Below are 12,493 nucleotides of genomic sequence, written 5' to 3' on the forward strand. Positions count from 1 at the left end.
GAACCAGTGACCTTCTAGCTGCGAGGCAACGGTGCTACATTGATATATATTCACATTTAAAGCGAGTCAAGGCAAAACAGACATGTTGTCCATAGTGTATGCAGCCACAGTGCATCTACATTCAGTCCTTTGATTTACAATCGGATTGCTGCTCCATTAAATATGTGAATGTACTGTACATGCTGCCAAGTCCTGATTTTTGCACTTACCTTTAGATTTTTTTACACATTTCTTCACTTCCTCCCTGAACTCCTGAAGCATTTCACTGGCAGATAAGATGCTGTTCTTTTGAAATTTTCTCAGAGGGTTGTTGCCACGTTTTAATTCCACACTGTAAAAGGCCCCGTCAGCTCCAAACGGTTCAATGTGCACACGCTCGACCAGAAAGGGCACCATGACATCAAATTCATCAGGGTTAGAAATCTGTGTACACAAAAACAACACCGTAAGCTCCATGGCAATTTATACAAAGGCATAATTCTATCATACCAGATGGGGGGACGTTTCTTCCAACGCTACGGATCACATCTTGACAACTAGACTTGTCTTCAACACAGGATTGATTGAGGCCTCATGGACTAGAATGTCTTACCTTTAAATTCTCATAGTAACTTCCAGTACGTAGTGGTTGTTGTACTCCTTGAAAGCATCGTGTATTCTCTTTTAAATGCTTGATTATATCATCTGTTATTGCATTGACGACTTTTGATGCGTTTGATCTGTCGTACGTCTTTATCTTCAAGTTTTTCAGAGTTGTTTTGAGGATAGAGTCCACTGCGGCTTTGCCCTGAGGTGTCTGCAGCTGCATCTTGGTTGTCATCTCTGTGGATTCCTTTAGCAAATCTGCTTCGGCTGCACATATTTTAGCTTTTGGGGTTTTTTCAGGAGCCCTTCTAGTTTTTTCGGTCTTTGTTTGGTCTTGTGCAAGTTCCAGCTGCGTCTCTGTTGTCTCCTCAGCAAATTGTACTTGTGCTTTTGCCTTTCCACCTCGTGCTTTTTTTCCTTTTTTCGTCTTTGGAGAATCCTTTGCCGTGTCCTCTATGGATGGTTCTGTAGGCTTAATCCTGGCAGCACAAGTTTTGGCTTTTGCGCCTCGTGCAGGAGACTTTGTGTCCTCTGCAGGTGTCCTGGGTTTTTTTTCTTCTCTGGCATTCTGTACAGATGGCTTCTCCTCAGCGTAGGCTGCCTTTTGCTCCTTTGGTTTCTGTTTCCTTGCGGTTTCAGTCTCCTTCTTCTTTGTGTCGTCTGGACACCTACCCAGAGGTACTTGTTTAATTTCTTCAGGTCTGATTTTTCTCTTTGCACCTTCAGCGTCAGGGTTTTTCGCCTTGCCTGGTCTCCCTCTCCCTCTGCCAGTCATGGTGATGCAATGAGAGGAATGAAACTGCTCTATCAAAATGAAACTCAAAAGTATTTCCAGCTATTGTATGAGAACACGCTCCGTCGCTTCTTGGCAGGCTGTCTTCAAGCTTGATTTTCTGACTTGGGTCTGAGAGTTAGTTAAAAAAATATGAACACACAAGTCAGGTGGTGGTTCAGGAAAAGCTTTCCCAAGCTCAGGCTTCTCTCAGGCGGGAAGGAGTCTGGCAACCAGGACACAAACGCCTGTTGCATTTTGTAAACACCCACAGAAACGCCCACTTCCACGTGTCATGTATTGATTTGTTCCCACATCGCGCCACTATTCAAACCACTTCCCTTGTGGCTTCAGTGAGTCAGCATGAGAGAGAACAGAGGACAGATGGCACAGTTTTGCAGGAGAAAAAACCTTGATAGCCACCTTTCACCCCTTATCCCTTCTTTACCTAAAAGTGAATGACATTGTTCTGTTTATTTTGCCTTTTGTTGCTCCATTGTATGTAATGGCAAACAGTAGAGATAAATAAAGTGCAACCATAATCATTAACATCCATGTTTGTTTCACTCCTAAACACTCTGATTGAGGCAGAGCTTCAAACCCGTTTGCATTAATAAGTAGGCAGGTTTCGCTGATGGTGTGGTCTAGCAGAAATAATGCCAACTGAATGTTGATTTAGATGTACAGGATTTGATGTTTATTATCGTTATGGCTTCATATAACCTTTGTACAATTCGTTTAAGAATCATGAATAATTGCTGTTTTAGTTCCTGTACCAAGAGCTCCATCTTGTGGATAAAAGTGCATATTGCAAGGATTGGTTTTCAAGGCCTCTGTTGCTCTGTCACTTCTTAGCGTCGTATAAACCACTTACTAAGGACAACAGCACAACATGTTGGTTGAAATATGTTTAATGTTGCAAAGAGGCTCATGCCGTCTTACAATAAGGTGCAGTAGCTGATGCCAATTTAAACTTCTCCAGTGCAAGTGCAAAGTTAGCAAAACGCCAATCAAAGTGCTTTAAGATTCAACAGGTGGTCTACTCTGAGTCCCTTTAGAGGGACGCATTTGGACCGTTTTAAGTGCTTTTTAAAGCTTAAACACAACAAATGTTCCACTAATCCACTACTCAGAAGAATATAGAGTTAGCTTCTTGCCATAGGCTCCTACAGAGCACCATGTAGTTGCAAACAAACACTAAAAGCAGGACAACATGTATCATGTAAAGAGACCAGGACCTGCACTCCAGAGAGCTATAGAGATGATAAATTACAGTATCTCTAATTGTTCAATGTCTCGATATCAAAGAAAGGTATTGCCATGAACCAAACCAACAGTGCACGTTTAAAACTATCTTTTCTGATATTACACTGTACGTAATGGTAATCTAACCACTGAAATGGAGTCAGGAGTGCCGCCTCAAGGACTAAAGATCTACATGTTTTTCTTTCCTTCGAATGCTTTTGCGATGCATTGTGATGATTAACCAGTCTTTAATTATTAAGTTGAAGCAGCCAATTGTAGGATGGAGTTGGATGACTGATGTCCTGCCCTGGGAGACCTTGGGGTCGGCAGCGTAGCACAACATTCATTTGTTCCTCTGGGCCTTCTGGGCGGACTTGGTAATTTTACCAGTGGTGGAGACCTTCTTCTCCACGCCCTTAATCACGCCGACGGCCACAGTCTGACGCATGTCTCGCACCGCAAAGCGACCTGCAAAGACGAGAGTCCAGATAGACATTTTAGCTCATGGCAGCATCCGGCTTGACTTACAGTTCACCATGCCTTTCGATAGGGATAAGGTGCATATGGAAACGGCTTAAATTCAACAAAACCTCGATACCTACCCAGTGGTGGGTACTCAGAGAAGCTCTCAACACACATGGGCTTGCCAGGAATCATATCTACAATGGCAGCGTCTCCAGATTTGAGGGCTTTGGGGTTGTCCTCAAGCTTCTTGCCGGAGCGGCGATCAATCTTTTCCTTGAGCTCTGCAAACTTGCAGGCAATGTGAGCAGTGTGACAGTCCAGCACAGGAGCGTAGCCGGCGCTGATCTGGCCGGGATGGTTGAGGATGATCACCTACAACGGGACAACATGGGCTCTTATTAATAGGAAAATGACTTCCTGTTTTACTGTCTGCTGCTTGTTTCACAGTTGTTGTGATCGTCAGACTCTGATGCCTTCCCTTTCGCCTTTTTAAGACAAACTTAGAATATAATACCCCAGTTTAACTGATTAAAGTAAGCTTCAGAGATCACTTTTCTTCACATGAATTTGATGCTCTGGGACTATAAATAGCCCTGACACGAGACGAAGCCGAATCTGTTAAGTCATATTTCATTTCTATAAATGGATCTTTTGTAACGTCTACCTGAGCAGTGAAGTTGGCAGCTTCCTGCGGCGGGTCGTTCTTGCTGTCGCCGGCCACATTTCCGCGGCGAATGTCCTTGACGGACACATTCTTGACGTTAAAGCCCACGTTGTCGCCAGGGAGGGCCTCGGTCAGAGCCTCGTGGTGCATCTCCACAGACTTCACCTCAGTGGTCACATTGACGGGGGCGAACGTCACCACCATGCCAGGTTTTAGGATGCCTGTTTCCACACGGCCTACAGGCACTGTTCCGATACCTGAGAAAGACAAAGACGTCAAGGGAACATCAATCAGCAGTCCTGTACTGAAAAATCTCTGATGTTAGATAAGAGGCGTCCCAATCACACCGCCACCAGATTCAGTGTTCCGATTTTATCCACTACTTGCCTCCTATCTTGTAGACATCCTGCAGGGGCAGACGCAGAGGTTTGTCTGTGGGACGGGTGGGGGGCTGGATGGCGTCCAGAGCCTCCAGCAGTGTAGTCCCCGATGCGTTGCCTTCCTTCCTATTGATCTTCCACCCCTTGAACCATGTCATCTAGAACGAACAATGTAATGCAGCATTTTATGAAGTTGAGTTAATTAAAAGATTGCAAGCTAAGATAAAAAAACAACGGATTCGATTCTGCAGTAGCTGCTTATCTGCCTGCAGTAACTGTTGAGCAAAGCAAGTCTTTGTCACTTTTTGAAGTGACTGAGAAACACAGTCTTTGTCTTATAAATAAAAATCTACTCAGTTAAGTGCGATATGACCAGCGGCTTACAATGGTAGCAAACTTAAGCTGCTTATTGCTGTGTAACTAACATGACTTAGCCGGTTTTCTGGCTTCTTGTGTACCTGTGACCCCGACACTGCATTAACTATTATAGGTTACTTTGGTTCCTATTGAAGAAAAAAATACCTTGTGTAAAATCATGTCTGTGGTGATTGCCAGAGAAAAGGCTTTCCAGGTTTTTTAGCTGGTCTGATTATTTGAGTTGGACCAGCAGTTGAAACAGCTGTTAGTCTTTGAGCTGCATCCTCCCTTCCTAAACAAATCAGTATTCAAATTCATGGCTGCACACGTCTGATTAATCCTTAAAACATTTGCATTCCTATTCCACGTGCGCCACTTACATTGGGGCTCGGCTCAAGCATGTTGTCTCCGTTCCAGCCTGAAATGGGCACAAAGGCGACGGTGTCCGGGTTGTAGCCGATCTTCTTGATGTAGGTGCTCACTTCCTTCACGATCTCCTCGTAGCGCTTCTGGCTGTAGTTGGGCTCGGTGGAGTCCATCTTGTTGATGCCCACGATGAGCTGCTTTACTCCGAGAGTGTAGGCCAGGAGGGCGTGCTCTCGGGTCTGTCCGTTCTTGGAAATACCGGCCTCGAATTCGCCCACACCGGCTGCCACGATCAGCACAGCACAGTCTGCCTGAGGATGCAGGAGATGAAACAGTAGTGCTGTTAAACGGCAGCTTTGATAACTTATTAATTTAGGACTGGAAGGTAATTGTGTGATTGTATTAGCAGAAGTTGATGAAGATGAGTCATGGTCTACACTAGTGAAAGCCACCTTTAATATCCGTTCTAATAGAGAATGCCAATTACAACGTCGATATTATTAGATAGGAATAGAAAATACTCTAATATTACTCTCTGGAGAAGTCACTCTGCTGTGGCTACATGTTCCAGACAGATAACTAAACAACAAACCACATCTTTCTATGGCAACAACACGAGCTGAATTTGATTGTTCTGAATTAACATTACAACTATCAACCATATAATTGTACTAGTCGTGATTACACTGTGTCAGAGTTTGTATTCAAGATATCTGTAGTGCCGTTCTGATGAGTCAAAACGACAGATATCTGTAATTCAGCTTTGACTAGATTTCTGATTTCTGAAGTGTCATTTTGACTCGTCCAAATTGTTGTGCATGATCCATGGGGACTTCCCACTGGACATGGGACGCACTGATAAACCGTTGACAATGACAGTTCCTACGGTGGATAAAACCATCATCAAGTGAAATGAAAGAAAGAACTAACTGGCAGAGAATTTGTGAAGAACGAGAGGTTTGTTCGTTCAAAGTTTACTTGAACTCTGGCCTCAGGCTGCTCGGATGTGGCAGCAAAACGGTTCGTCATATGCAGCCCCAGATCTGTCGTAGTACGTTTGAAAAGCAAGCCGCCTCGTCCTCCCACTGACTGTAGATTTTTCACTATTTGTTGGTTTGGAAATGCTTCTGAAGCACAGAAGATGTCTTTAAGAAAGACAGTAACAACAGCCAGCAAACTGTTGGGAACTACAGTGGGAACTCTGTTTACAAAGACCGGGTTATGAACAAGGCCGATACTATTGTGGCCGACGAGAGGCATCCACTTGCTTCCTTTTTTAAACTGCTGCCATCTGCCAGGCGTTATTGCCCTCCTCTATCTATCTATCTATCTATCTATCTATCTATCTATCTATCTATCTATCTATCTATCCATCCATCCATCCATCCATCCATCCATCCATCCATCCATCCATCTATCTATCTATCTATCTATCTATCTATCTATCCATCCATCCATCCATCCATCCATCCATCCATCCATCCATCTATTTATCTATCTATCTATGTTCAAACTTATTGTAGGTGTGAATTAAAGATACCTTGAACTAGAATTCTGACCATTCAGATCAAACTGAAAGTAGCTGATATCTGTAGTGCAGTTTGCAGATATCTGCAGCTGAGTTGTGGATATCTGTAAGTGGAAAACCTCCTTAAACATGAACGGTAACAGTGGTTTGTCAAAGGAGGAATGTGGATATCTAAAAAGACGATTGTCAGTAGGAAGCATGTCCTTGTACATGTCTGAAATATTATTTCTGAGCAGTGAAACATGAATTACAGATATGTGCAATACACATTTAGTCTAGTAAATAAATGCTATACTGTGCAGAGAGCGCTATGAAATGACACCAGAACTATGTAGTACAGCAGCTACTACACACAACATGGCTGACGGTCGTCACGTTACAGACCTGGGAGGTCCCGGTGATCATGTTCTTGATGAAGTCCCTGTGACCCGGGGCGTCTATGATGGTCACATAGTACTTGCTGGTTTCAAACTTCCACAGTGAGATGTCGATGGTGATGCCGCGCTCCCTCTCCGCTTTCAGCTTGTCCAGCACCCAGGCGTACTTGAACGACCCCTTCCCCATCTGGGAAACAAGCAACAGAGACCCGTAAAAATTCAGCTGTGGTCTCTATAGTCATTCCTCTTATCTTCTGGTCAGAGGAGGTGATCTTGTGGAGAGACCTGTTTATTCCTCTTGTCCGCATCCCCCTTACCTCAGCAGCTTCCTTCTCAAACTTCTCGATGGTCCTCTTGTCAATGCCGCCGCACTTGTAGATGAGGTGGCCCGTGGTGGTGGACTTGCCGGAGTCCACATGGCCGATCACGACGATGTTGATGTGGAGCTTTTCTTTTCCCATGGCGGCTGGAGCTGGCTGAAGTCACGAGACAGTCCGTCTGCTGCAGCCAGGGTTAGATTACAGTCAGTACAGATGGTTCGCAGGGTTGGGAACAAAAAAAAAAACAAAAAAAAACCCCGTCATGCACTAGTTATTGACTGACATTGGAGAAAAACAAGTGGTAGTTTTTGATTGTTGCTGTTTGAGGCTGTGTAGCACTTTGTAATTTGACACTGCTGGATTGAATGGGCATTGCAAGGTCCTGCAGCTCAGGTAGAGGGCTGAAAACACCAGAGGAGGAGCGTGAATGCCTCACCAGGTGGCTGGCGCAGGAGGAATTTGAAAGCACAATAAAATGCTGCATAAATGAGGAGACGTGACTACATTTGTCTGACGTAGTTTAGCAGGCTGAGACTCTAACAATGGAGGCAGGAGATGCTTTCTAAAGCGAAGATTAGGGTTGTGATAATTCGGCACTGAACAGCACAAAACACTGCCCCCTCCTCCTCCTCCTCCTCCTCCTCTGATCCCTCCATCCATCCATCCATCCATCCATCCATCCACACCCCTGCTCTCCTCTTTCACGTCCAGCCTGCCCTCACGTCCTCCCGGCTGATATTTCACAGCAACACACACACTTTAGTACAGCTTCACTCCAAAGCCAGAATCCACCATTTTGTCAGATCCTCTCCACAGACAGTGTAGCAGCCATTTCTCAGACACTGCAGTGCTCTGCTGGCAGGTTAATGCGGAGGAGAGCGAGCTCTGTTGTCAACTCTGCAGGGGTGTTAGGGATGATGACCCCAGGACTTTTATGATTCACTCATGCACTGCAAAGTTTAAACCTTAAACTACACAACTGCTTCGTGGTGTTATTTGTAGGAATCTAGTTTGCAGCAGGCAGAAAGATCAGCAGCTGAATCCCAAGTGTATCCTCACTTTATCATGACTTGCTCAGGTGGATTTATCCATTTCCATGTATTAAACTCATCCTTCTCATGTAACGTCACAGCGGCTGCCGCAGTGCGCTTTAATGCACAAACATGACAAAACAGCGGACAGTCCCTTTAAAAAAAAAAAAAAACAGCCACAGCTACTTCGGTGCATCTAATGTCTGAAGGATTTAAGGGAAATGTCAACCCTCCGCCATGTTCTATCATCTGCCCGTATTAACTACCAGCCGCCTGCCCTCTTTTCCTCCCTGCATCACAACAATATTCCCAACACGCCGCCTGGAGACCGCAAACAAAACCTCGCCTCGACTCTATGTTTTAATATATGTTTTTATTATTATCATTGATAACATCAAACGCCTTTCCATGCATTATTTCTTGCACTGCATCGTACCTGAGAGCTGGCCGGTGTCAGGTTGGGCTGCTGGACCGGAGAGGCTGAGCAGAGACGCTGATCCGGTTAGAGCTCACAGGGCAGGCGGGGGTGTTGCGTAATTGCGCGCACTCGCTGCTGCTCGGCATCGCAACGAGGGAGCGGAGAGGAGGAGTGTTTTCATTGGGCACTGCTACCTGCGCAGCATTTCAACCAAATCCACAAGTCTGCCAGCCCAGGAACTTTTAATTAGTCTGCATTTCCTGACACAAAAAAAATGAAGAGTTTTGGAAAGTCGGGGCAGTTTTTGGCTTGTTGTGGTTGTGCGTCCGATAATTGAAGCAGGACGTACAAATGTGAGACGTTGCATGCATTATTAATATACACAGATTACATAAACTGTTTTTGTTTCACTGTCGGCTCATTTATCTGCACATAGAGAGGAATAAAAGCGAAGCTACCACAAGCTGCAGAGCCGTGATGTGGATCAGTTTAGGTCGGAGGACGTTTGAGGTGAGCAGCGGCCGTCGCTCGCAGCAGGTGGCGCGCTCACCTTTCCAGACGCTCCCTAGTTGGATTAAAATTAACCCCGATGCTCTTAACTTCCCTCCAGCTTGTCTGTCTGCCAATTATCGCAGCTTGCAGGGCCACCGAGGAACAGCAATTAAAGGTACAGTAGTTGTGAATGATATTGTTTTGAATCCTCACGCGTCTGGAGGCTTCTTTTAGCAGCACTGGACCAAACTTTATGTAGATCAGCTCCCAGACTATGGCTCAGCAGAAAATGAGATTACTCTGGAGATGCTGTGCCTTTGTCCTAGCTTTCATTTTTAACAGTATAAAATGATGTAACTTTAACATTTACCTGAGTGAGGGTCATTTGAATAATATATTAATGTTGTAGGGCCACAACCTTTATATTTAATTTAGTAAGGGAAGTTTGTATTTTATATTATTTTGCAGGGTTTTAACCTCAATATTTAAACTCTTAAGGTGAATCCACATAAGAAACAATACCGCAGGGTTTTAACCGTAATATTTAAAGTTTTCAAGTGAATTTGCAATGCCAGTCTTATTTCTCTGTTTTACTCAACTGGCAGTGTTTGCAATAAATAAGGATTAATACCGAGCTTAGACGCAGATAAAATAGTCCTCTTTTGTCTGTGCATACAATAACACTTAACATGATGCACATTTTCCATGTTTTGTTCACTTAAAGGTAATAATTGTTTAAAAAAAAACAAAAAAAAACAGGCAAAAGATATTAATTCATGTGTTGACTATAGATCATCAACAACAACAACAAAAAAAACACTCAAACTGTCAACATTGTCCACATCAGAACTCTGTTTTTTCACATGTACTAATTGGTTCTTTTGAGTGTGACCATGAAGTGATCCTGTTTTACTGTTCATTGGAACGAGCTGAAAATATCCTCGTCTCAGATTTTTGCTGGTAGTTTCACAGTTCTTACCGTTTTTAACATTACACTGTTTTTCACATCTTTTTTTTCCTGACACTCTTGCTCCCACATTTTCACTTTTTTCTTTCTTTCTTTCTTTCTTTCTTTCTTTTTCCTCCAAAATATTGATTTTACAGTGTAACTATAGCTGTCGTCCAACATCTAGACATCGTAATGACAAAATAATTAGATGCCGTTAGATTGCAGATGTGCAGCTATCCTCATATTTTCCACAACATGTGAAGGTTGGTCCGTTCCATTCAGTGCAGCTGAAATATTTCTGGGATGTGAATAAAGCTTCATGCCTTCATTTCACATTTCATTCCAATGGGAAAAAAATGCACTGACAGAAATGGAAGCATTTGATTGTTGATGTAAAGCATGGTGTCGACACCGACAGCTTCCAGTTGGTCCAAAATGCATCGTTGCTGTTTTATTGACACTGATTTTATTTGACCTTTATTTTGTGGTGCCCGTTTGTTTGAATTGATCCTTTAAAGGTTCTTTGTAACTTTATGGTGAAGTTGCGTTATAAATAAAGTTCCCTACTGTTGCTGTGATTCAGCGAGAATAAGTGAACTGTCAGCTGTTGAATTTGAAATGTGAAGTAATAATGTGTAATGTGTTACTAGAGTGAAGGGGGAGAGCTCTTTCCATCAGTGTGTGTTGACCCATCAATCCCTTTACTTTATTTGATGCAGGAAGCCAAAATGGCCCAGTACATCACTGACCTGGAAGTGTCTCTGGATCAGAACGATGAGAGTCAGCTCCATGCACAAGGCTTCATCAGAACTGCTGTGGATCTGAACAAAGGAGCCAGAGGAAAGAAAATCTACCTTTGGTACAAAACCGGCAGCTGTCAAGCCATCAGCAGGATTCAGTTTTCCTTCACTGATGGCATGAGTAAGGGCCTGATCAGCGCAGGGTACCACAAGATCCCCAAGAACCTCAACGCTAGAGCAGCAGGGAACTGCATCTACCTGTGGTTCTACAAAGGCTCGTCCAAGTTCCATGTTCCTATCATGGACCTGGACGTGTCCACGGACGACGAAGCCCAGAAGTTTAAATTCGGCTGAGAGAGACTGGCCTGCAGTGTGAACCAGACGGCCAGAGGACACTGGGTCGTCCTGTGGGTGAAGAGAGAGATGCCAACGTACATCTGCGACATCGCCGCCACCGCCGCCTTCCAGGGAGACACCGACTCCTTGGTGAACGGCTACAGCCGATTGGACGAAAACACCAGCAGAGGTGCAGGAAGGACCCACGTCTTCATCTAGTACCGTCACACCACCCAGAGCGCAGGCGCCCTCAGAGATCTGCAGGTCTCCACCAATGACGTGGAGTATCAGAGCCTTCAGAACCAGCGCTACCATCCAGTGAACATGGATCTGAACCGGGGCACCAGAGGAAACCCGGTGTTCCTGTGGTACAAGAAAGACGACTGCAGCGGCGACGCTGTCAAGGCCGTCACTCTGATTGTCACCAAAGAAGCCGTGGATCCGTACGAGGCCGTCGGCGTGGAGGTCATCTTCAAAAACCTCAACGCAGGCAATGACTGCAGCTGTGATGCTCATGTCGCACCTGCCCTGTACCTGTGTTTTTATCGCCAACAGCCGCCATGGCAACACAGCTGGTAGAGCAGGTAACTGTAAGTGGCACAAGAACCCTTCATTTTGTCATAAAAGCACCAAAACTGACCCGTTTGTCCACCAAAGGGAGATTTTTCATAACAGAGCGTTATCCACACCAGTGTTCAAACTGATGACAACTTTCCAAGATGGCTGCCGTATCTGACATACAAACCTCCCATGTTTTTCCCCACAGCATGATGATGTTGAGCGAATTGCTTGTTTTTAATGTCAAAATATGTCGGCCATCTTTAAAAACTGTCAACATTTGGCCTTTTGAAGGCAACGTTTTTTCTGAATGGGCTCCATCAGTCATGAACAGGTCACATTTGATGCTTGTAGAAGAATTTGAAGGTTTTTCATTTATCTGCCCAGTTAGCTGAGCACGCTCACTGAGGGGAAACTAAAGAATCCTCATTTCTGATGTTGAGTCAGTTTAGTAAATGATGTTTTTTCACTTCGATGAAACAAGATGTTTTCCATCAGAGGTTTTACTCTAACATTTAAAACTACTGATCACAGATCCTTCAATCGATCAAATCAATCAACTTGTTTGAAACGGTCTTCAGTGCCTCTGAACCACTTTGTTCTGATGATTTTCTCTGTTTCAGTAAAGTCTTATCTGCATTTGAAATATCTGTGCCTCTATTTCAAACCTTCATTAGATTGTGTTTTCAAGGAACATAAAGATTGCAAATAAAATGTGAAACAAACTGAGGGACCAGAGGAAATAAATGAATTCAGACAGAACAAAAAAAAACAAACTTTTTTTTTTGTCTCCAAAATGCCTCGCCTGCTGCTGGGAGGCCTGAGCTAGGAAACAGATCCATGTGTCGGCAAGTACGGTTTGGAGCATCATGACGGTGGTTAGGTCACCATGTCGTTTTTGTCAAAAAAG

The 12,493-nt window shown here is 44.2% G+C and overlaps 2 protein-coding genes across 3 annotated transcripts in view; both read right to left on the minus strand.

Moving 5' to 3' along the window:
- cgasa (cyclic GMP-AMP synthase a) overlaps nucleotides 1-1,608 on the minus strand; it is a 4,488-nt gene extending 2,880 nt beyond the window's left edge. Inside the window, exons 1-2 of the mRNA XM_008302710.1 lie at nucleotides 593-1,608; nucleotides 210-423 (exon numbers count right to left, since the gene is read on the minus strand). Of these exons, the coding sequence (XP_008300932.1) occupies nucleotides 210-423; nucleotides 593-1,360 (982 nt within the window). The 5' untranslated portion in view covers nucleotides 1,361-1,608. The remainder of the gene's footprint in view (nucleotides 1-209; nucleotides 424-592) is intronic.
- Nucleotides 1,609-2,252: 644 nt separating this feature from the next.
- eef1a1a (eukaryotic translation elongation factor 1 alpha 1a) lies at nucleotides 2,253-8,583 on the minus strand. 2 transcript variants are annotated; one of them, XM_008302712.1, is made up of 8 exons: nucleotides 8,527-8,583; nucleotides 7,057-7,237; nucleotides 6,747-6,926; nucleotides 4,849-5,145; nucleotides 4,119-4,269; nucleotides 3,732-3,988; nucleotides 3,205-3,439; nucleotides 2,253-3,070 (listed from the first exon to the last, which is right to left on the minus strand). In XM_008302712.1, the coding sequence occupies exons 2-8, from the start codon at nucleotides 7,198-7,200 to the stop codon at nucleotides 2,946-2,948; spliced, it is 1,389 nt and encodes a 462-aa protein (XP_008300934.1). In that variant the 5' UTR covers nucleotides 7,201-7,237; nucleotides 8,527-8,583; the 3' UTR covers nucleotides 2,253-2,945. The 2 variants fall into 2 exon arrangements, with proteins under 2 accessions (XP_008300934.1, XP_008300933.1); XM_008302711.1 differs by having other exon boundaries at nucleotides 7,057-7,240; nucleotides 8,527-8,556.
- Nucleotides 8,584-12,493: the final 3,910 nt, after the last annotated feature.

This window comes from Stegastes partitus, unplaced genomic scaffold, assembly GCF_000690725.1.
Source record: "Stegastes partitus isolate 25-593 unplaced genomic scaffold, Stegastes_partitus-1.0.2 Scaffold1860, whole genome shotgun sequence".
NCBI classification, from domain to species: Eukaryota; Metazoa; Chordata; class Actinopteri; family Pomacentridae; genus Stegastes; species Stegastes partitus.